General features: G+C 49.3%; 1 protein-coding gene across 1 annotated transcript in view; it reads left to right on the plus strand.

Annotated features, from left to right (window-relative positions):
• Positions 1–24,777, plus strand: part of LOC139226189 (protein HEATR9-like) — a 120,909-nt gene that overhangs the window by 68,385 nt on the left and 27,747 nt on the right. Inside the window, exons 9-11 of the mRNA XM_070856821.1 lie at positions 2,392–2,484; positions 8,991–9,110; positions 15,384–15,457. Coding sequence (XP_070712922.1) covers positions 2,392–2,484; positions 8,991–9,110; positions 15,384–15,457 — 287 coding nt within the window. The remainder of the gene's footprint in view (positions 1–2,391; positions 2,485–8,990; positions 9,111–15,383; positions 15,458–24,777) is intronic.

Here is a 24,777-nt window from a genome sequence, read left to right on the forward strand (position 1 = left end):
ACCGACGGTGAACTGTCGGTTAGCAGATCAGCTGCACATTATACACCCAGCCCACCCGCCCAATTTTCCTATCCATCAACGTCAGTGGAGCGCGGTCTATAACTGATGGCCTGTCTGCTAACAGCTCTTTACCACACTCTACTGCTCCCTCTACACTGTCCCATCAAACACTCCCAGGGCAGGTACAGCACAGGTTAGATACAGAGTAAAGCTCCCTCTACACTGTCCCATCAAACACTCCCAGGGCAGGTACAGGGGATTAGATACAGAATAAAACTCCCTCTACACTGTCCCATCAAACACTCCCAGGGCAGGTATAGCACGGGGTTAGATACAGAGTAAAGCTCCCTCTACACTGTCCCATCAAACACTCCCAGGGCAGGTACAGCACGGGGTTAGATACAGAGTAAAGCTCCCTCTATACTGTCCCATCAAACACTCCCAGAGCAGATACAGCATGGGTTAGATACAGAGTAAAACTCCCTCTACACTGTCCCATCAAACACTCCCAGGGTAGGTACAGGGGGGTTAGATACAGAGTAAAGCTCCCTCTACACTGTCCCATCAAACTCTCCTAGGGCAGATACAGGGGGTTAGATACAGAGTAAAGCTCCCACTACACTGTCCCATCAAACACTCCCAGGGCAGGTACAGCACAGGTTAGATACAGAGTAAAGCTCTCTCTACACTGTCCCATCAAACACTCCCAGGGCAGGTACAGCACAGGTTAGATACAGAGTAAAGCTCCCTCTACACTGTCCCACCAACGTGAGTCAGTCCCAATCTCAGCAGAGTGTTCCATATTGTACAAGCGTGATACCTTTCCATCATCCATACCAGACATCCTGTGACTCTCTGAGTGAGATTGCTAACTTTCACTAAATTAGGGTCACAGTTATGCTGTGTGTCCTTGCCCACTGGGACCTGGGTGTTGGCTGGTCAATCTCAATTCACCTTTGATCCTTGCAACCAACCGACGGAGGAGACATCCATCCGACTGATCTCGGGTTGATAGGAACCCGAGGCCTTGGAGAGGTGCGGAAGAGATTTACTGGAATCGTCCCAGGGATGAGGGAGTTCAGTTACGTGGAGAGACTGGAGAATGTGGGACTATTCTCCTTGGAGCAGCGAAGGTTAGTTGGTGATTTAATAGAGATGTTCAGAATTTTGGGGAGGGGTTCTGATAGAGTAAATCGGGAGAAACTGTTTGCAATGTCTGGTGGATCGGTAACCAGAGGACACAGATTTAAGGTGATTGGCAGAAGGGGACATGAGAATAATTTTCTTTACTCAGTGAGTTGCTGTGATCTGGAACGCGCTGCCTGAAAGGGCGGTGGGAGCAGATTCAATAATAACTTTCAAAAAGGGAATTAGATAAATAGTTGAAAAGGAAAAATGTGCCGGGCTGTGGGGAGAGGGTGCGGGAGTGGAACTGATTGGATCGCTCTCGCAAATAACCGGCACAGGTTCGATGGGCCGAATGGCCTCCTTCTGTGCTGTAAGATTCTATCAGGCCAGCATCTACCGCACTGCACCACAAGCCCTCGTTGAATCTCAATAATGTGAGGGAAAGTGACAGGCCTCTGGTGGACCAGTTAGTTTATTACGACAATGCAGCAGTTTCTCGGTTATTCATCATCATCATCATAGGCAAACGAGCCAAAGGTGGGCAGCGGAAACGTTACAAGGACACCCTCAAAGCCTCCCTGGTGAAGGGAGACATCATCACTGAACACCTGGGAGACCCTGGCCGAAGACCGCCCGAGGTGGAGAAAGTGCATCCGGGAGGGCGCTGAACTCTTCGAATCTCAACGCTGCGAGCGTGAAGAGGTCAAGCGCAGGCAGTGGAAGGAGCGTGCGGCAAACCAGTCCCACCCACCCTTCCCCCGATGACTATCTGTCCCACCTGTGACAAGGTCTGTGGCTCTCGTGTCAGCCACCAAATGACTCACTTTTAGAGTGGAAGCAAGTCCTCCTCGATTCCGAGGGACTGCCTATGATGATGATGACATAGGTGGTCCCTCGAACGAGGATGACTTGCTTCTGCACCAAAAGGGATGAGTTCGTTGATGTTTCAATGGAGGACCCGATATTCCAGTCAGGAACTCTAGTCTGTCGCTGGACCACAAATGACCAGATTCATTTGAATTTCTCAACTCGCCATGGTGGGATTTGAACTCGCTTGTCTTTGGGTTCAGTCCGGTAGCCTCTCGGATACCATTCTCCCCCTCCCCCTCCCAGAGAGTCATGGTGCTGTGCGATAGGTTGCTGGGGAAGGGGAGTCAGGTGGACAGTGGCAACTCGGGGCAACGCTGTCTTTGCTCATTTTACTGTGATCAATGAGAGAGTGAAAGAACATTACCGGATTTAACCGCGCCTTCCCTCCCACAGGCTCTGGAGACGGTGCTCAGGTTCCTCGGGATACACAAACCATTCCCAATCCAAGTGCTCCTGGACCAGCTCCAGACCTCTCCCGTGTACAAGGTTTGTGGGACGATTGCACCGGCCTTCTCGTTCCGCGGGAGTATCCAGCACAACGGGCTGCAATAAGGTTCATGTCAGTTTGAGCCAAGGCTATTCAAGAAATGCTACAAATGGCTGAATTTATAACGCATTCGGATTACCTTCCAAATCAAAAGGAAAATACTGCCGACTGCCGGTAATATGAAATAAACACAGAAAGTGCTGGAAATACTCAGCGGGTCAGGCAGCGTCAGTGGAGAGAGAAACAGAGTTAACCTTTCAGGTCTGTGAGCCTGCGCCAGAACTGGGAAAAGTTAGCGATGTGGCAGGTTTTAAACAAGTGCAGGGGCTGGGAAAGCGGGGGAGAGAGGGAGGGAGGGGTGTAAAGACCAGAAAGGGAAGGTCTGTGATCGGGCGGAAGGCAGGAGAGATTAAAAGACAAAAGGGACGATGGTGCGAAGCGAAGGGAGATGGTAATGGGACAAAGGGGGCAGACAAAAGGCAGGTAACTATAGGTCGGTTAGTTTAACATCGTGGGGAAAATGCTTGAAACTATCATTAAGGAAGAAATAGCGGGACATCGAGATAGGAATAGTGCAATCAAGCAGACGCAACATGGATTCATGAAGGGGAAATCATGTTTAACTAATTTACTGGAATTCTTTGAGGATATAACGAGCATGGTGGATAGAGGTGTACCGATGGATGTGGTGTATTTAGATTTCCAAAAGGCATTCGATAAGGTGCCACACAAAAGGTTACTGCAGAAGATAAAGGTACGCGGAGTCAGCGGAAATGTATTAGCATGGATAGAGAATTGGCTGGCTACCAGAAAGCAGAGAGTCGGGATAAATGGGTTCTTTTCAGGTTGGAAATCGGTGATTTGTAGTGTGCCACAGGGATCGGTGCTGGGACCACAACTGTTTACAATATACATAGATGACCTGGAGGAGGGGACAGAGTGTAGTGTAACAAAATTTGCAGATGACACAAAGATTAGTGGGAAAGCGGGTTGTGTAGAGGACACAGAGAGGCTGCAAAGAGATTTAAATAGGTTAAGCGAATGGGCTAAGGTTTGGCAGATGGAATACAATGTCTGAAAATGTGAGGTCATCCACCTTCGAAAAAAAACAGTAAAAGGGAATATTATTTGAATGGGGAGAAATTACAACATGCTGCGGTGCAGAGGGACCTGGAGGTCCTTGTGCATGAATCCCAAAAAGTTAGTTTGCAGGTGCATCAGGTAATCAGGAAGGTGAATGGAATGTTGGCCTTCATTGCAAGAGGGATGGAGTACAAAAGCAGGGAGGTCCTGCTGCAACTATACATGGTATTGGTAAGGCCGCACCTGGAGTACTGCGTGCAGTTTTGGTCACCTTACTTAAGGAAGGATATACTAGCTTTGGAGGGGGTACAGAGACGATTCACTAGGCTGATTCCGGAGATGAGGGGGTTACCTTATGATGATAGATTGAGTAGACTGGGTCTTTACTCGTTGGAGTTCAGAAGGATGAGGGGTGATCTTATAGAAACATTTAAAATAAGAAAAGGGATAGACAAGATAGAGGCAGAGAGGTTGTTTCCATTAGTCGGGGCGACTAGAACTAGGGGGCACAGCCTCAAAATATGGGGGAGCCAATTTAAAACCGAGTTGAGAAGGAATTTCTTCTCCCAGAGGGTTGTGAATCTGTGGAATTCTCTGCCCAGGGAAGCAGTTGAGGCTAGCTCATTGAATGTATTCAAATCACAGATAGATAAATTTTTAACCAATAAGGGAATTAAGGGTTACGGGGAGTGGGCGAGTAAGTGGAGCTGAGTCCACGGCCAGATCAGCCATGATCTTTTTGAATGGCGGAGCAGGCTCGAGGGGCTAGATGGCCTACTCCTGTTCCTAATTCTTATGTTCTTATGTAAGTGAAGAAACAAAAGCTGGGTCTGGGGGAGCTGGAAATGACACTAGCAGAATCGCAGAGGAGGGGGGCAGGTGGAGGCCTGAAGGAGAAGGCTCCTCTGGCCCTGGAGTGTGGCAGAGCCAGGCAGGTAGACTCCAGGTGTCTGCTCTGCTATTCTTAAATAACCATTTACAGACAGTTATTTGCACTGTGAAAATGGCCGCATAGTCTCTGATTGTCTCTCCATTATCACATGACCTGATTGCTGATTGGCCCACTTGGAGGATAAGCCACACCCAGAGGTTTCTCTGGATTATGTAACCGGGACCGCCCAGCCCAAGTTCTGACTGATGTTACAAAGTGTAATTCGATCCATTCTGACTTCAGAAGCCAGAGAGGATAGATCTCCATCAACCCAGCAAAAGCCTCCAAGTTCCAGCCGAAGTTCCTTACCCCAGCGCAAGTTCATGACCTTACCTCCCCCACCCCCCGCCCCAACTTAGATGGGGCATTGTGTGTGGGTCACGGATTGTTAACAGGTTTATTGGGTATGAAATGAATAGTCTTGGTGTCGTGACTTCTGGATTTCATCCACTCCAATGATGTCCCTTGTAACACACGATCCGAGCTTTCCGAGAAATCGGGTATGATTTTAAAGGGGGTTGGAAGAACGTGATCCATCTTTCCTGAGTTCCCTCTCTCCCTTCAGTTCCCCACCCCCACCGTGTCTCTTACTCTGCCCCCGCCCCCGTGTCTCAATCTCCCCCCACCGTCTGTCTCCCCCACCTGCCCCCTTTCTCTCCCCCCCGCCCGCCCCCTCTCCCCCCTCCCCCCTCTCTCTCCCCTCTCTCTCCCCCCCTCCCGCCCCACTCTCTCTGCCCCCGCCCGTCCCCTCTCTCCCCCGCCCGCCCCATCCCACTCCCCTCTGCCTGCGGCCCCTCTCTCTCCCCCCAGCCCGCCTCCTCTCTCTCCCCCCAGCCTGCCCCCTCTCCCCCCCAGCTTGTCCCCTCTCTCTCCCCCCGCCCATCCTCTCTCTCCTCCCGCCTGTCCTCTCTCTCCCCCCCAGCCTGTCTTCTCTCTCCCCCCCCCGCCCGCCCCCTCTCTCTCCCCTCAGCCTGTCCTCTCTCTCCCCCCCGCCCGCCCCCTCTCTCTCCCCCCAGCCCACCCCCTCTTCTCCCCCCCGCCCGCGTCCCCTCTCTCTCCCCCCCGCCTGCCCCCTCTCTCTCCTCCCGCCTGTCCCCTCTCTCTCCCCCCAGCCTGTCCTCTCTCTCCCCCCCGCACGCGTCCCCTCTCTCTCCCCCCCACCTGCCCCCTCTCTCTCCTCCCGCCTGTCCCCTCTCTCTCCCCCCAGCCTGTCCTCTCTCTCCCTCCCGCCCGCCCCCTCTCTCTCCCCCGCCCGCCCCCTCTCTCTCCCCCCACCGCCCACACCCTCTCTCTCCCCCCAGCCTGTCCTCTCTCTCCCCCCCGCCCGCCACCTCTCTCCCCCCCGCCCGCCCCCTCTCTCTTCCCCCAGCCCGCCCCCTCTCCTCCCCCCCCGCCCACCCCCTCTCTCTCCCCCCCGCCGCCCACTCCCCCAGCCGGAGCTCGGAGGAGCAGCTCGGTCGGAGGCACAATGTGGCCAATTGCGGGGCCCCACTTCTGGTTTCAGCGGGAGGCGTGGGGGGGGGGGTGGGGGCGGAGTCCAGAGGACACAGGCGCAGAAGGACAGAAAAAACACAAATAGTCACAATGACCATTTATGCCTCCTCTAGACCCATCTTTTGTCCCACTATCATCCCCTTTTGCCCGTGATTAACTCCTGCTTTCCATCCAATCACTGGCCGTCTCTGTTGTTCATTTCCTGCTCCCCTCCCATGGCTTTGCACTTGCTTAAAACCCGTTAAATCTGCAACATATTCATGTTCTGACGAAGGGTCATCGACCTGAAACGTTAACTTTGTTTCTCTCCCCACAGATGTTGCCCGACCCACTGAGTATTTCCAGCATTTTCTGTGTTTATTTCACATTACCTTTCATCTTTTGAATGAGACGTTAAACCGAGGCCCTGTCTGCTCTCTCAGGTGGACGTAAAAAATCCCATGGCATTATTTCGAAGAAGAGCAGGGGAGTTATCCCCAGTGTCCTGGCCAATTTTTATCCCTCAATCAATGTAACAAAAACAGATTATTTGGTCATTATCACATTGCTGTTTGTGGGAGCTTGCTGTGCGCAGATTGGTTGCCGCGTTTCCCACATTACAGCAGTGACTACACTCCAAAAGTACTTCATTGGCTGTAAAGCTCTTTGAGATGTCCAGTGGTCGTGACAGGTCCTATATAAATGCAAGTCTTTCTTTTTTTTCTTTTATCTTCCTCTGTCCAATGGGTTTGGGGCCTAGTCCTTTGAAGATGATTTCTTTATCAATCATTTTCAAGCGGCTCCCTGATACGGTGGCACTGGGGACAATAGCCTGCACACGCTACTGACCATATCTCTTGGGCATTCCCAAAGTCGTGGGTGCAGCGGATACGCCCCCCCGTCGTGTCCGCCCCCCCGTCCTTCCGAAGACCCGGTCTGTCAGGTTCCTGCCGCTGGCTCTGGGAATGCCGACGGTGTGAGAGGCGGAGTTCCATGGCAGGCTGGGATAGTGGCCTGGCACATTCCGGGGCCGTGGTAAATGCAGCAGGAAGATTTTCTCCCATATTTTCTCCAGCATTTTCCCCCCCTTCCAATATCGCTAACGCAGTGCGACCATCCAGAATCTTCCCCTTCTTTTGGTGGGAGCTGGAATGATATCGGATAAGTAACGCACGTGTTTATATATGGATGGCCGGAGAGTCCCACCTTTAACAGTGAGTGAGGTCCCATTTCTCAAGCAGAAGATTTTGATCTCAAAGAAAACCAACCTGCCGAATGCAGGAGAACTGAGAATCCCGGCCTCCGGGTGGGGACCAGTGGCTCACCGCGGAATCAATGGTCACTAACACGGACCTAATTAGGATTAACGACTCAGAGTAGGCGGTGAGTCGGTGACCAGAGGGCATTCATTCATGAGCTCTGGAAGAACAAAGGCAGAGGTGTTCTCCTCACGGGGTTGACCCTAACTGCCCTCTGAGTCACCCTACCAGTCATTCAGGAAGAAGGACCTCCCCCACCTTCTCAGGGTAACTAGGGGTAGATAATAAATGCCGGCCTTATCCGCAACGTCCACATCCCGAGAGTGAGTAGAAAGGGGCCTGGAATGCACAGCTAAAAGCAGAATCTGTAACAGGGAAGTGGGTAAATACTTGAAAAAGAAAAATTGTAATGGCTCTCGGGGAAAGGGCAGGGGAATGGGACCAAGTGGAGAGTCTTTCAGAGAGCTAGCACGGGTGTGATGGACCAAATGGCCTCCTACTGTGCTGTCAACACCGATATTCCATGGGTTCCTCTCTCGGGCGTGACTTGTGTGCAGAACCCCCCACTGTTATGGCCTCAGGCCAGATACCCGGTCCCAAATCCCAAGGCCGGGCCATTTGCTGGCTCTCCAGGATTGATTGCCTTGGTCCTGTAAAGGTGTGGGACCCACACTCGCTCTTTGCTCGACTGCCGTGCATTCTGCTGAGGCTTTCCAAGGCTGAAGAGCGTGAAAGTTCCCAGACAAGCCCCCTTGACACAGATCCGCCCACGGCCCCCAACCCGAATGTCAAAGGCTCATGTCCCGAGTCACGAGGCACAGTGCGGGGTAACTTGACTTTCTGCAATAGTGTAAATTGGGCGAAAGCGAGCTGGAAGCTGGTTGAAGTGAGTGAAATCAGGAAGTGTAAAATGGACAGTCCATTCACTTTCACTCATTTCACACTCGCACAAAGTCAGCGTTACGCCCAGTGGGTAGTGCAGATGGGAGCAGGAAGTCACAAAGGGACATTGATAGATTCAGTGAGTGGGCAAACCTGTGGCAGATGGAGTTTAACATGGGGAAGTGTGAGGTCATCCACTTTGGACCTACGAAAGATGGACCAAAGTAATTTCTAAATGTCGAGAAGCGAGGAACTGTGGGGGAGCCGAGCGATTTAGAGGTCCAAGCATAGAAATCACTAAAAACAAATGGACAGGAACAAAACATATTACAGTGGCCAATGGAATGTTTATCTCGAGGGGACTGGACTAATCAGGGGTGGATGTGATATACAGTTATATAAAGCTCTGGTTAGACCCCATCTGCATTCAGTCCTGGGCCCCGCTCCTCAGCAAGGATATATTGGCCTCGGAGTGGGTGCCTTGGAATGATGGGCTTAAACAGGTTGCATAGACCAGGCTTGTATTCCCTTGAGTGTACAAGATTAAGGGGTGATCTAATTGAGGTGCTTAAAATGTTAAAAGGATTCTAAAGGGTAGACAGAAACTATTTCCTCTGGTGGGCAAATTCAGAACAAGGGGACAAAATCATAAACTGAGAACCAGACCATTTAGCAAGTAAATAGTATTGAGGTACAGATCAGCCATGATCTTATTGAATGGGGGAGCAGGCTCGAGGGGCCGAATGGCCGACTCCTGCTCCTATTTCTTATGTGCTGAAAGCCCACCTGGTGTGCTGCAAAATGGTTCTGCCTGAAGTATTCCATGATCAAGTCTGCTGCTTGCTAACGACTCCATTTCCATGTTTAATGGCTCCAGCACCGGTTGAAGGCGTTGGATCTATTGGTCGTCATCGGAGAATCGCACATCAAAATGGCCGGCCTGTACCAGACTGTGTTTGAGGCACTGAAGGAGAAACTGTGGAACGACCCAGTTGTGGTAAGGAACTTGCACAGCTTGGCATTGTAGGTTCCCCGCCGACTCGGTGTTTGAACGCACCACACAGTCTCGAGTGATACAGACCAGGAGCCCCCAGATTCAAAACTGGAGGCTGCACTTCACCTGGGCTGCGGAAGAGGGAGAGCTCAGCCAGGCTTCTTATCTTTATCAGAATCCCAGTGAGAACACAGAGGGTGTCGGACAGGGCGGGATCTGGACCTGCCACGATGCCCCCTATGGTGGAATGTCCCGCTGGCACTCAAGGGAAGAAAGGCGACTGGGTGGCGTGCGGGAGGGTGGCCTGGCATCTGTGGTAATTTACCCCAACGAACGGCTGAACAGGCTGAAGCTTGATTCTCTCGAAATTCTCCTTTCACACTCCATCCCCGATTCCCAGACACCTTGGCGCTAGTCCAGCAATTAAAATCCCACTCTCGCGTCATCTCACACCTAACTGTTGGTAACAGCCCAGAAGAGCCGAGGGCCCAGGGGCAGTACGGGCCAGCCCACACTGCGATATCACTGCACCTCGAGTCTCATCACCGAGAGCGTGCAGAAACCAAGTGCAGGCAGCGGAAAGAGTGTGCGGCAAACCTGTCCCACCCACCCCTTCCCTCAACCACTGTCTGCCCCACTTGTGATAGATTCTGTGGTTCTTGTATTGGACTGTTCAGCCACCTAAGGACTCATTTTTAGAGGGACTGCCTATGATGAGGCCATGCAGTAGAGCAGGTCTCCAGTCGCCCTGGCTAACCCTTGCCACTGGACCAAGACCTAGCTCTGTCGAGCCCGTGTGGTGGCTGGTGTGCAACGGTCACCCCACGTTAAAAAAATCCACGCACAGACATCTTCCACCCCCTCGACTGGAGTTCAGGACTAGAACATCAGGTCCTTCATTGAAACATCTGTGATCTCATGTGGAAGTAAGTCTTCCTCGTTCGAGGGACTGCCTATGATGATGATGTTGGCAACAGCAGAATTATTACCAACAACTGCTGTCTGAAAAAATGGGAGCAGTGCTCATGATTTGAAATTGTTGAACTCAATGTTGAATTATGCTGATAGAGTTAGAGGAGGAGGAGGAGGCTCCGGTGGAACATAAACGCCGGCATGGACTGGTTGGGCCGAATGGCCTGATTCTGTGCTGTGTGTCCCAAGCAATCCCATGTAACATTGTGTCCGGAAGGCTGTAAAGAGCCTAATCAAAGATGAGGTGCTGTTCTTCGAACTTCCTTTGAGCTGACAGAGGCCGAGGGCAGAGAGGTCAGAGTGGGAATGGAGTGGAGAATTACAGTGACAGGCGATCGGAAGCTCAGGGTCACCCTTACGGACTGAATGGAGGTGTTCCGCAAAGCAGTCACCCAATCTACGCTTGGTCTCCCCAATGTAGAGGAGACAACATCGGGAGCAGTGAATACAGTATACTAAATTGACAGAAGTACAAGTAAATCGCTGTTTCACCTGGAAGGAGTGTTTGGGACCCTGGACAGTGGGAAGGGAGGAGGTAAAAGGGCAAGTGTTGCATCTCCTGCGTTTGCACGGGAAGGTGCCGTGGGAAGGGGAGGGGGTGCTGGGGGTGATTGAGGAGGGTGTTGTGGAGGGAGCGGTCCTTTCGGAACATTGAAAGGGGAGGAAGGGGATAGGTTTGGCCATGGTATCACGCTGGTTGAGGATTCACTAGTCAAACATCACTTGCCTTTAACAAATCTATGCTGACTTTCATTTATTAACTCATATTTTTCCAAGTGCTAATTAATTTTGTCCTGGATTAATGTCTCTAAATGTTTCCCCACCGCCGACTTTAGGCTGACTGGCTGGCCTGTAATTGCCGGGTTTATCCCTCGCTCCTTTTTTGAACAGGGGTGTAATATTTGCAACCCTCCAGCCAAGCAGGATTGGAAGATTGTGACCAGAGCCTCTGCAATTTCAACTCTCGCTTCCCACAGCAACCGAGGATGCACCCCATCCACACAGCGTGACTTTGAGTACTGCCAACCTATTGATCTATCTCTTGATCTATTGTTATCCTATCCAATATCGCTACCGCCTCCTCATTTACTGTGACATTGGCAGCATCCTCTTCTCTGGTGAAGACACATGCAAATTACTCATTTACTATCTCAGCCATTCTCTCTGCCTCCACAAGAAGTTCTTCTTTTGAATCCCTAATCTGCCCCACCTGTCCTTTGACGACCCTTTTACTACTTATGTGTTTATAAAAAACTTTTGGGTTCCCTTTATGCTAGCTGTGAATCTATCCTCGAACTCTCTGGTTGCCCCTCTTACTCCCTTTTTCAGTTCTCTGTACTTTCCGGATTCAGCCTGGTTCTCTACGTATTATGTAGATTACATTTGTCATAAGCCTCCTTTTTCTGTATTATTTTAACCTCTATACCTTTTGTGGTGCAGGGAGCTCTAGCTTTGGGTGTTCTTTCTCCCCCCTCGTGGAACTATGTCCACTGTATACCCGAACCGTCTCCTCTTTGAAGGCTTCCCATTGTACAATTACTACTGTGCTTCCCAGTCCACCTAGGCCACATCCCATTCAACTCACTTCAATTAGCCTTCCTCTGGGTAAGTATTTTAATGCTTCATTGTTCCTGGTCCTACAATCATGGAATGGGTACAGCACAGAAGGAGGCCATTCGGCCCATCGAGCATGTGCTGGCTCTCTGCAAGATCACTTCAGCCAGTCCCACTGCCCCGCCCTTTCCCCGTAGCCCTGCACATTTGTTTCCTTAAGGTATTTATTCAATTTCCTTTTGAAAGCCACGATTGAATCTGCCTCCACCACCCTCCTTTCAGGCCGTGCATTCCAGATCCTAACCACTCGCTGCGTAAAAAACATTTTTCCTCATGTCGCCTTTGGTTCTTTTGCCAATCACCGTAAATCTGTGTCCTCTGGTTCTCGACTCTTTTGCCAATGGGAACAGTTTCTCTCTGTCCAGACCCCTCATGATTTTGAACACCTCGATCAAATCTCCTCTCAACCTTCTCTGCTCTAAGAAGAACAACTCCAGCTTCTCCAGTCTATCCACATAACTGAAGTCCCTCATCCCTTGAACCATTCTCGTAAATCTTTTCTGCACCCTCTCCAAGGCCTTCACATCCTTCCTAAAGTGCAGTGCCCAGAATTGGACACAATACTCCAGTTCAGGCCGAACCAGTGTTTTATACAGGTTCATCATAATTTCCTTGCTTTTGTACTCTATACCTCTATTTATGAAGCTCAGGATCCTGTAAGCCTTTTTAATCGCTTTCTCAACCTGCCCTGCCACCTTCAACAATTTATGCACATATACCTCCAGGTCTCTCTGTTCATGCACCCCCTTTAGGATTGTACCCGTTAGTTTATATTGCCTATCCTCATTCTTTCCACCAAAATGTATCACTTTGCACTTTTCTGAGTTAAATTTCACCTGCCACATGTCTGCCCATTCAATCAGCATGTCTATGTCTCGAAGTCTATCACTATCCTCCTCACTGTTCACCATACTTCCAAGTTTTGTGTCATCACAAATTTTGAAATTGTGCCCTGTACACTCACATCCAAGTCATTAATATAAATCAAGAAAAGCAGTGGTCCCAGTACTGACCCCTGGGGAACACCACTGTATACCTTCCTCCAGTCCGAAAAACAACTGTTCACCACTACTCTCTGTTTCCTGTCACTGAGCCAATTCCGTATCCACGCTGCCACTGTCCCTTTTATTCCAGCGGCTTCAACTTTGCTGGCAAGTCTATTGTGTGGCCTGTTCCATAACTATACCAGACCTGATATTATGATCACTGTTCCCCAAATGCTCCCCCACTAAAACATACTCCACTTGTCTCACTACATTCTCCAGCATTGCTCCCTTCCTCATTGGGCTGGAAACACACTGATCCATCTAGTTCTCTTGTACCACATTTCAGGAATTCCTCCCCCTCTTTGCCCTTTCCACTGTTACTATCCCAGTCTATATTAGGATAATTGAAGTCCCCCATTATCAATACTCTAAAGTTCTTGAATCTTTCTGTAATTTGTCTGTAAATTTGGTCCTCTATCTCCATCGCACTATTTGGGGGCCTATAGTATTTGGGGGCCTATAGTATTTAGGGGCCTATAGTGCCTATAGTATTTGGGGGCCTGTAGGATTTGGGGGCCTGTAGGATTTGGGGGCCTGTAGTATTTGGGGGTCTGTAATATTTGGGGGTCTGTAATATTTGGGGGCCTGTAGGATTTGGGGGCCTGTAGTATTTGGGGGTCTGTAATATTTGGGGGTCTGTAATATTTGGGGGCCTGTAGTATTTGGGGGCCTGTAGTATTTGGGGGCCTATAGTATTTGGGGGCCTGTAGTATTTGGGGGCCTATAGTATACACCCAGCAGTGTAATAGCTCCTCTATTGTTCCTCAATTCTAAATAATTAGACTGTGTCCTTGGCCCCGCAACTACACCGTCCCTCTCCAGTGCTATACTAGTCTCTTCAATATTGCCATGCCACCCCTCCTTTTATCTTCCCCAATCTTTCCGGAAACCTTGTAGCCAGGAATATTAATCCTCCAATGCTCCCCTTCTTTGTGCCAGGTCTCTGATATTGCCGTTATATCATAATCCCCTGTGGCTACGTGCCTGCAGCTCACCGACCTTATTTACCCGGCTCCGGGCATTTACACACTGGGGGGCCGAAATTCAGGCCCGCCACAAAGCTGCCGCACTTACCGTTTTTTAAGTGTTTTTACCACCATCTCGGAAGAGGTCGACTCTTGATCGATATTCAGCTCTTTGTCGTTTTTTTTAAAGCGGCTAGGAAGTTGGTGATAACGGGGCGGGAGTGCGGCGGTAAGTGCTGGTGAGGGGCGGGGGTGGAGGCGGCATAGATTCTGGCGGAGCGGCAGTGACGACATTGCACGTCTGTGTTACCGCGTATCTTCCCTCTGTTAAAGGGGAGCGAATCAGCGATTATTTAGGATCGGACACTGGGCCACCAGGGAGGATTTCGGCCGGGCCAGCTGCCTGGTACCCGAGAAGGGGGTGGTGTGTGCCAGGCTGCCTGTTGGTGGCCCAGCCGAACCCGGGGGCACAATAGTCCGACCAACATGGAAGTCAGCTGTCAAAAAAAATAAAATGCCGGTGGAGGCAGTGGGCTCTCGGCTTCAATGCCTGCCACACCGCCAGGGCTCGCAGACAGAATACAAGGTGCACCGACAGAGAAAGCTGTCGGGGTCACCGCTCGGCGGGGATAAGATTTTTCAGCCTGAATATGGACGGAGGTGTGGGGTCCCGGCGGTGCGCTTACTGATGACGCACTCACAGCCGGAGCAAAAGTGGGGACCGCCAGAAAACTCCCCGATTAATTTAGCTCACGGCAGCCATTGGATTCCCAAACCAATGGTAACGGGCCTTATCCGGACCCTGAGTTCCAGCCCCTTGGACTCCAAACCCATCTTAGGCTGCCTTGCACTTGCCCCTTGTCTGATCACTCCTATTTTTCAACTATTCTTTACCCTAGTGCTATTTGCCTCTCCCCCGCTCTGTGCACCTTGTTTCCCCTCTCTAATGTTTCATCCTGGTGCGCATTCCCCCTGCCAAATTAATTTAAACCCTCCCCCCAGAGCACTCGTTAACCTCCCGGTGAGGACATTAGTCCCAGCCCTGTTGAAATGCAACATCTCCATCTTGAACAGGCCCCTCCTTCCCCAAAACCGGCCCCATTGCCTCAGGAATCTAAAGCCCTCCCTCCCGCACCATCTCGCCAGCCACGCATTCATCTGCTCTATCCTCCTATTCTGACACTCACTGGCGAGTGGCACTGGGAGTAATCCGGAGATTACAGGGTACTGTACAACCTTTGATGTCCAGTTCTTTAACTTCCTCCCGAGCTGCTGAAATTCTGACTGCAGGACCTCAACCTTTTTCCTTATACCATTGGTTCCCAAATGGACCATGGCTTCTGGCTGTTTATCCTTCGCCACACCCACTACTCCCCTCCCCAACCACAGGATGTTCTGCAGCCATTCGGTGACATCCTAAACCCTGGCATCAGGGAGCAACACCCCGTGCGGGACTCACGTTGGAGGCTGCAGATGTAAATGTTTACCTGTACTGTGAGAGTGTGTGTAAGGAATTTTCGCCTGTAATTAGTGCCTGTGGCTAAAACGGTGTCACTGTAGTCACACCTGTGACCAGGCAGAGAGTTCGATTGGACAACACCAGTTATCTCAAGGCCGATGGCGGGACTGCTTTCTCTGATGATGATGTACAAGTTAACCCTTTCCTTGCTGTATTTCAGGCTGTGTGTCGTCGGGCTGCCCTGGTTGTGAATTTGCTGAATATGAAGACGGCCATGTGGGAGGATGTTGAAAAGTGAGTCCCTAACAGGCTCAGCACAGTCAAACCAATCTCGGTTACTCCCCCGGCTGTAACGTGACGGAGCAGATCGCCCGCCTGTTGTGGAACCCGCCTGACTCCCATCCCATCTACAGTCTGCGTGCTCTGCCAGAGGGTGAAAATGACCCTCAATTTTACCTCCCTACCACCCAGGGCACCAGATATCCCTGCCTCCTGTCCCCTCCCCTCCTCAGCTGCTGATTCCTGCCTTGTGTAAGTGGCTATTTTTCAAGTGCGAGCCTGGATGCTAAAGGTCAGCTAGCAATTTAACTGTGGCATCACCACCAAGCGCAAACCTGATCCCGTCCGACGTCGGCAAGTGCATCACCTTTCACCAGAACCCGCTGCGATAATGATTGGCTGAATGTGCCATGCCCATCCCAGAGTCTGCCTGTTCCGGTGGATATAAAGGATCCCACGGCACTATTCGAAGAGCAGCAGGAGAGTTCTTCACATATCTTGTCGGACAATTGTCCCTCAGCCAACACCACCAAAGGAAACAGATCCACTGAGCATTTAAGAACATAAGAACTTGGGAATAGGAACAGGAGTAGGCCTTACGGCCCCTCGAGCCTGCTCCGCCATTCAATAACATCATGGCTGATCTGATCATGGACTCAGCTCCGCTTCCCTGCCCGCTCCCCATAATCCCTTATCCCCTTATTGTTTAAGAAACTGTTTATTTCTGTCTTAAATTTATTCAATGTCCCAGCTTCCACAGCTCTCTGAGGCAGTGAATTCCACAGATTTATAACCCTCAGAGAGAAGAAATTTCTCCTCATCTCAGTTTTAAATGGATGGCCCCTTATTCTAAGATTATGCCCCCTAGTTCTAGTCTCCCCCATCAGTAGAAAAATCCTCTTTGCATCCACCTTGTCAAGCCCCCTCATAATCTTATACGTTTCGATAAGATCACCTCATTCTTCTGAATTCCAATAAGTAGAGGCCCAACCTTCTCAACCTTTCCTCATAAGTCAAGCCGCTCATCCCCAGAATCAACCTAGTGAACCTTCTCTGAACTGCCTCCAAAGCAAGTATATCCTTTCGTAAATATGGAAACCAAAACTGCACGCAGTATTCCAGGTGTGGCCTCTCCAATATCTTATATAGCTGTAGCAAGACTTCCTTGCTTTTATACCCCATCCCCTTTGCAATAAGGGCCAAGATTCTATTGGCCTTCTTGATCACTTGCTGTACCTGTATACTATCCTTTTGTGTTTCATGCACAAGTACCCCCAGGTCCTGCTGTACTGCGGCACTTTGCTATCTTTCTCCATTTAAATAATAACTTGCTCTTTGATTTTTTCTGCCAAAGTGCATGACCTCACACTTTCCAACATTATACTCCATCTGCCAAATTTTTGCCAATTCACTTAGCCTGTCTATGTTCTTTTGTAGATTGTGTGTGTCCTCCTCACACATTGCTTTTCCTCCCATCTTTGTATCGTCAGCAAACTTGGCTACGTTACACTCGGTCCCTTCTTCCAAGTCATTAATATAGATTGTAAATAGTTGGTGTCCCAGCACTGATCCCTGCGGCACCCCACTAGTTACTGATTGCCAACCAGAGAATGAACCATTTATCCCGACTCTCTGTTTTCTGTTAGTTACCCAATCCTCTATCCATGCTAATATATTACCCCCAACCCCGTGAACTTTTATCTTGTGTAGTAACTTTTTATGTGGCTCCTTGTCAAATGCCTTCTGGAAGTTCAAATACACCACATCCACTGGTTCCCCTTTGTCTACCCTGTTCATTACATCCTCAAAGAATTCCAGCAAATTTGTCAAACATGACTTCCCCTTCATAAATCCATGCTGACTCTGCCCGACCGAATTTGCTTTTCCAAATGTCCTGCTACTGCTTCTTTAATAATGGACTCCAACATTTTCCCAACCACAGATGTTAGGCTAACTGGTCTATAGTTTCCTGCTTTTTATCTGCCTCCTTTTTTAAATAGGGGCGTTATATTTGCAGTTTTCCAATCTGCTGGGACCTCCCAGAATCCAGGGAATTTTGGTAAATTACAACCAATGCATCCACTATCCCTGCCGCTACTTCTCTTCAGACCCTAGGATGCAAGCCATCAGGTCCAGGGGCTTTATCTGTCTTTAGTCCCATTATCTTACTGAGTACCACCTCCTTAGTGATTGTGATTGTGTTAAGCTCCTCCCCCCTCTATAGCCTCTTGACTATCCACTGTTGGAATATTGTTAGTGTCCTCTCCCGGAAAGACTGATACAAAATATTTGTTCAGAGTTTCTGCCATCTCCATGATCCCCATTACTAATTCCCCGGTTTCGTCCTCTAAGAGACCAACATTTACTTTAGCCACTCTTTTCCTTTTTATATACCTATAGAAACACTTGCTATCTGTTTTTATATTTTGTGCTAGTTTACTTTCATAGTCTATCTTCCCTTTCTTAATCATTTTTTTAGTCGTTCTTTGCTGGCTTTTAAAAGTTTCCCAGTCTTCTGTCCTCCCACTAGTTTTGGCCACTTTGTATGCCCTTGTTTTTAATTGGATACCGTCCTTTATTTCTTTAGTTTGCCACGGATGGCTATCTTTTCTCTTACACCCTTTCCGCCTCACTGGAATATATTTTTCTTGAGAGTTGTGAAATATCTCCTTAAATGTACACCACTGTTCATCAACCGTCCTACACTTTAATCTATTTTCCCAGTCCACTTTACTCAACTCTGCCCTCATACCTTCATAGTCTCCTTTATTTAAGCTTAGTACGCTGGTTAGAGATCCAATTTTCTCACCCTTCATCTGAATTTGAAATTCAATCATGCTATGATCACTCATTCCGAGGGGATCCTTTACTAGGAGATTGTTTATTAATCCTGTCTCATTACACAGGACCAGATCTAAGATAGTCTGCCCCCTGGTTGGTTCTGTTACATACTGCTCAAGGAACCCGTCCCTTCTACACTCTATGAACTCCTCCTTAAGGCTACCCTGACCAATTTGATTTGTCCAATCAATATGGAGGTTAAAATCATCCATAATTATTGCTGTTCCCTTTTTACAAGCCCCCACTAATTCCTGGTTTATGCTCCGACCATCAGAGTTGCTACTGTTAGGGGGCCTATAGACTATGCCCACCAGTGACTTTTTCCCCTTATTACTCTACCCAAACTGTTTCAATACCCTTATCATCTGAGCCAATATCGTTTATTACTATTGCAGTGATTCCATCCTTTATCAATAGAGCTACCCCACCTCCTTTTTCTTTCTGTCTGTCCTTCCGGATTGTCAAGTACTGCTGAATATTTAATTCCCAGTTCTGGTCACCTTGCAACCACATCTCTGTAATGGCTGTCAGATCATAACCATTTGTCTCAATTTGTGCCGTCAACTCATCTATTTTGTAACAAATGCTACGTGCATTTAGACAAAGTGCCTTTAAGTTTGTTTTTTTTACCCTTTTTTCCTGCTTGTTTCCTCTCTCCTTCAAACTTACTTTATTTTTGCTTTCTAATTCCAGCTTTACTCCCCTCCCTACTGAATCTATTTTCAGGTTCCCATCCCCCTGCCAAGCTAGTTTAAACCCTCCCCAACAGCACTAGCAACCGCTCCCCCCCCCCCTCCCCATGAGGATATTGGTCCCGGCTCTGTTGAGGTGCAACCCGTCCGGCTTGTACAGGTCCCACCTCCCCCAGAAGCGGTCCCAATGCCTCAGGAAACTAAAGACCTCCAGCCACGTATTCATCTGCTCTATCCTCCTATTTCTGTACTCACTAGCACGTGGCACCGGGAGTAATCCAGAGATTAGTACCTTTGAGATCCTGCTTTTTAATCTCTCTCCTTGCTCCCTAAACTCTGCCTGCAGGACCTCATCCCTCTTCCTACCGATGTCATTGGTACCGATGTGGACCACGACCTCTGGCTGTTCACCCTCTCCCCCCAGAATGCCCTGCAACTGCTCAGTGACATCCTTGACCCTGGCACCAGGGAGGCAACATACCATCCTGGAGTCACGTTTGCAGCCGCAGAAACGCCTGTCTGTTCCCCTGACTATCGAATCCCCTACCACTATAGCTCTTCCATTCTTCTTCCTCCCCCCCCCGTGCAGCTGAGCCACCCGTGGTGTCATGGACTTGGCTCTGACTGCACTCCCCAGGGCCACCATCACCAGTACTCAGAAGAGAATACCGGTTGGAGAGCGAGATGGACTCAGGGGACTCCTGCACTACCTGCCTAGTCCTCCTCTTCTGTTTGCTGGTCACCCATTCCCTCTCTGCCTGCACACCCTTAAGCTGTGGGGTGACCACCTCTAGAAACGTGTCATCCACGTAGCTCTCAGTCTCGCAGATGCACCGCAGTGGCCCCAGTTGCCGCTCAAGCTCCAAAACACGGAGCTCGAGTTGGTGTAGCCGGAGACACACCTGCACATGTGGTTGTCCAGGCTGTGTGAAGCACCAGGGACTTCCCACATGCCACAAGATGTGCAATCCACAGGACTGAGCTGCCCTGTCATCCCTCCAGTTACACTCGCAACTATCGAGTAGAACTAAACTCTAAACCTTAGCACAACACACCCAGCCGCTACTCAGCAAACAGCCGATTTAATTAACTGGCTCTCCTTAGATAATAAAGATCACATATATTTACAGGCAGATCCTACTTACAACAATGCCAAAGGTTTCCTACTGAAAAGAAAAAGAAAAATACTCACCAATCCACCAACCAATCACTTAACGTTTGGCTGTGACATCACACTTATTTTGATTTTTTTTTAACTTTTTGTCCCTGCACCAGCGGCTCCTCCCGCTCACGCTCCCGCTCCTGTGGCTGCTCCCGAACTGTTGTGCCCGTTTATCTGGGCCTGGACCTCCCGCTCCTGATTTATTGTGAGTGGGATCTTGCTGTGCGTAGTTGGCTGGCATTATTGCCTGCATAACCAAAGTATTAACACCTCAGAAGTAATGAGCTGGTTGTGAAGCACTTTGGGAAAATGTGAGGAATGTGACACAGTGCGCTACAGATGCGGGTTCCTCCTGTCAGACACAGTTGGGATGTGCCCAGACTGTACCTGAATCCAGTCATTGGACAGGCCCCCCAATGCCCCCATCACTCCCGTACTGGGAACTGGAACCAATCATTCCAGCTGTGTAATAACAGGTGAAAGAAAGACTTGCATTTCTATAGCGCCTTTCACGATCTCAGGTCCTTCCAAAGCGCGTCACAGCCAATTAAATCCTTCTGACGTGTGGTCACTGTTGCAATGTATGGAAATGCAGCAGCCAGTTTGCACACAGCAAGGTTCCACAAAGAGCAATGTGATAATGACCAGATCATCTGTTTTGATGATTTTGGTTGAGGGATAAATATTGGTCAGGACACCGGTTAGAATTCCACTGCTGTTGTGGGAGTTTGCTGTGCGCAAATTGGCTGTCGTGTTTCCTAACTTACAACAGTGATTACACTCAAAAGAACTTCATTGACTGTAAAGTGCTTTGGGACAACCTGAGGTCATGAAAGGCGCTATATAAATTCAAGTCTTTCCTTTCTTTTTTTCTTGATAACTTGGTTTCCTATTTTCCCGAGTTGTGGCGTGGGCCACAATGGGGCTGGGAACCCAGCCTCCCCAGGTCCGTACGGAGTGTGTACGGGGTATGTACGGGGTGTGTATGGAGTATGTATGGCGTGTGTACGGGGTGCGTGTGTACGGAGTACGTACGGGGTGTGTACGGAGTATGTACGGAGTGTGTACGGAGTTTGCACGGGGTGTGCACGGGGTGTGTACGGGGTGTGCACGGGGTGTGCATGGGGTGTGTACGGAGTGTGTACAGAGTATGTACGGACCCGGGAAGACATCGGAAAAGCTGGTTTTCAGCACACAATGCGCATGCTGGAGCTGGAGCTCGACAGAGATCCGCATCTCTGGAGCGAGGACACTTGCAAGGGCAGGATTGCAGGATTTACCCATATTCTGCCCAGGAAATATCCTGAAAACTCTTGCACCTGACAAAAGCAGATGCATAGCCAACTGTTACAGCTGTAAGAGTTTTAAAACACACAAAAACATTGTAAAATAACATTTTAAAAACACATTTGATTGTTAAAAGCCCTCCCCACCACGGTAAGTTTATTTTAAACCATAATTATAAAAACTTTTTAAAAAACCAGAAAAATATATATACCCTCCCTATCTCTGTGACCTCCTCCAGGCCCTACACCCCTCTCTATCTCTGTAACCTCCAGCCCTACACTCCTCCCTATCTCTGTAACCTCCTCCAGCCCCTACACTCCGCCCTATCTCTGTAACCTCCTCCAGCCCTACACCCCTCCCTATTTCTGTAACCTCATCCAGCCCCTACACCCTCCCTATCTCTGTAACCTACAGCCCCTACACCCCTCCCTATCTCTGTAACCTCCTCCAGCTCCTACACCTCTCCCTATCTCTGTAACCTCATACAGCCCTACACCCATCCCTATCTCTGTAACCTCCTCCAGCCCCTACACCCTCCCTATCTCTGTAACCTCCAGCCCCTACACCCCTCCCTATCTCTGTAACCTCATCCAGCCCCTACACCCCTCCCTTTCTCTGTAACCTCCTCCAATTTTGGCCCCTTGTGCATCCCCCGCTGCCTAGACACTAAGTTCTGGAATTCCCTCCTGAAACATCTACATTTCTCGAACTGGCTCTCCTCCTTTAAGCCGCTCCTCAAAACTTACCTTTTTGACCAAGCTTTTGGTCACCTGTCAATATCTCCTTATGTAGCTCTTGTCAATTTGTGTTTGATAATGCTCCTGTGAAGCACCTTGGGACATTTTACTACGTTAAAGATATAAACGCAAGTTAATATATAAATACAAGTTAATGCCAAGATGCACCTTAGTAGGATATTTTCTGGGTCTCTGACTGTCAAGTCATCCCTGCAACGTAACCCTCAGAATAGCTTGCTGTCACAATAGTGACAGTGAGGAGGAGAGGGATAGACTCCAACAAGACATAGACAGGCTGGTGGAATGGGCAGACACGTGGCAGATTAAATTTAACGCAGAAAAGTACAAAGTGATACATTTTGGTAGGAAGAACGAGGAGAGGCAATATAAACTAAAGGGTACAATTCTAAAGGGGTGCGTGAACAGAGAGACCTGGAGGTATATGTGCACAAATCATTGAAGGTGGCAGGGCAGGTTGCAAAAGCAGTTAAAAAAAGCTTACGGGATCCTGGGCTTCATAAATAGAGGCATAGAGCACAAAAACAAGGAAATTATGATGAACCTGTGTAAAACACTGGTTCTGCCTGAACTGGAGTATTGTGTCCAATTCTGGGCACCGAACTTTAGGAAGGATGTGAAGGCCTTAGAGAGGGTGCAGAAAAGATTTATGAGAATGGTTCCAGGGATGAGGGACTTCAGTTATGTGGATAGACTGGGGAAGCTGAGGTTGTTCTCCTTGGAGCAGAGAGGATTGAGAGGAGATTTGATCGAGGTGTTCAAAATCATGAGGGGTCTGGAGAGAGTAGATAGAGAGAAACTGTTCCTATTGGCGCAAAGATCGAGAACCAGAGGACACAGATTTAAGGTGATTGGCAAAAGAACCAAAGGCGACATGAGGTGAAACATTTATCACACAGCAAGTGGTTAGTATTATATATGTAAACCTTTATATACCTTGAGTAGCCACCAGAGGGCTCATCCCCTGGAGTCCCAAGGGATCCCACAATCCCTTGGGAGCACAGGTACTTAAGGAGGCCTCACAGGCTGGAGAGGCACTCTGGAGACCTGCAATAAAAGACTAAGGCCACACAGTATCCAGTCAGACTCTTTATTCATACATAACAACTGGCGACGAGATACAATACAGGTAACGAACCCAACGATGCAGAGAACAGTGGGCATCCTGAAGAAATTCTCGGAGGGAGATGATTGGGAAACCTTCGTGTAACGACTGGACTAATACGTCGTGGCCAACGAGCTGGAAGGAGAAGCGAACGCTGCCAAACGAAGGGCGATTCTCCTCACCGCCTGTGGGGCACCAACGTATGGCCTTATGAAAAATCTGCTTGCTCCAGCAAAACCCACAGAGAAATCATACGATGATTTGTGCACACTGGTCTGGGAGCATCTGAACTCAAAGGAAAGCGTTCTAATGGCAAGGTACCGGTTCTACACCTACAAAAGATCTGAAGGCCAGGAAGTGGCGAGTTATGTCGCCGAACTAAGACGCCTTGCAGGACATTGCGAATTTGAAGGACATTTGGAGCACATGCTCAGAGACTTCTTCGTACTTGGCATTGGCCAAGAAGTGATACTTCGCAAACTTTTGACTGCAGAGACCCCAACCTTGAGTAAAGCCATAGCGATAGCCCAGGCGTTCATTGCCACCAGTGACAATACTAAGCAAATATCTCAGCACACAAGTGCTGCTACAAGTACTGTGAACAAAGTGATGTTGTTTTCAAATCACAATGTACAGAGCAGGTCCCACATGCCTGCAGCTGCACGTCCGCAGATGTCTCAGAGTCCACCATCAAGTGTGATGAACGCAAGACCATTAACACCTTGCTGACGCTGCGGGGGTGATCATCGTTTCCATTCATGCCGCTTCAAAGGGTACATTTGCAATGGCTGTGGAATAATGGGACACCTCCAACGTATGTGCAGGCGAGCTGCAAACCCTGTTAACCCTGCAAACTACCATGTTGCAGAGGAGGACAAATCCACGGGGGATCACGATGAACTTCCTCCTAGTCTGAGGAAAGACGTTCTTGCTATTGAGGGAGTGCAGCGAAGGTTCACCAGACTGATTCCAGGGATGGCTGGGCTGTCATATGAGGAGAGACTGGATCAACTTGGCCTTTATTCACTGGAGTTTAGAAGGATGAGAGGGGATCTCACAGAAACATATAAGATTATGACGGGACTGGACAGATTAGATGCGGGAAGAATGTTCCCGATGTTGGGGAAGTCCAGAACCAGGGGACCTAGTCTTAGGATAAGGGGTAGGCCATTTAGGACTGAGATGAGGAGAAACTTCTTCACTCAGAGAGTTGTTAACCTGTGGAATTTCCTGCCATAGAGAGTTGTTGATGCCAATTCACTGGATATATAAAAGAGGGAGTTAGATATGGCTCTTACAGTTAAGGGGATCAAGGAGTATGGAGAGAAAGCAGGAAAGGGGTACTGAAAGAATGATCAGCCATGATCTTATTGAATGGTGGTGCAGGCTCGAAGGGTCGAATGGCCTACTCCTGCACCTATTTTTCTATGTTTCTAACCAGAGCCTCAGACCGAGGAGGCAGAGGTATATGGGGTGCACACATTTACCACAAA

The sequence above is a fragment of the Pristiophorus japonicus genome, chromosome 16 (genome assembly GCF_044704955.1).
Source record: "Pristiophorus japonicus isolate sPriJap1 chromosome 16, sPriJap1.hap1, whole genome shotgun sequence".
In the NCBI taxonomy this organism is placed as follows: domain Eukaryota; kingdom Metazoa; phylum Chordata; class Chondrichthyes; family Pristiophoridae; genus Pristiophorus; species Pristiophorus japonicus.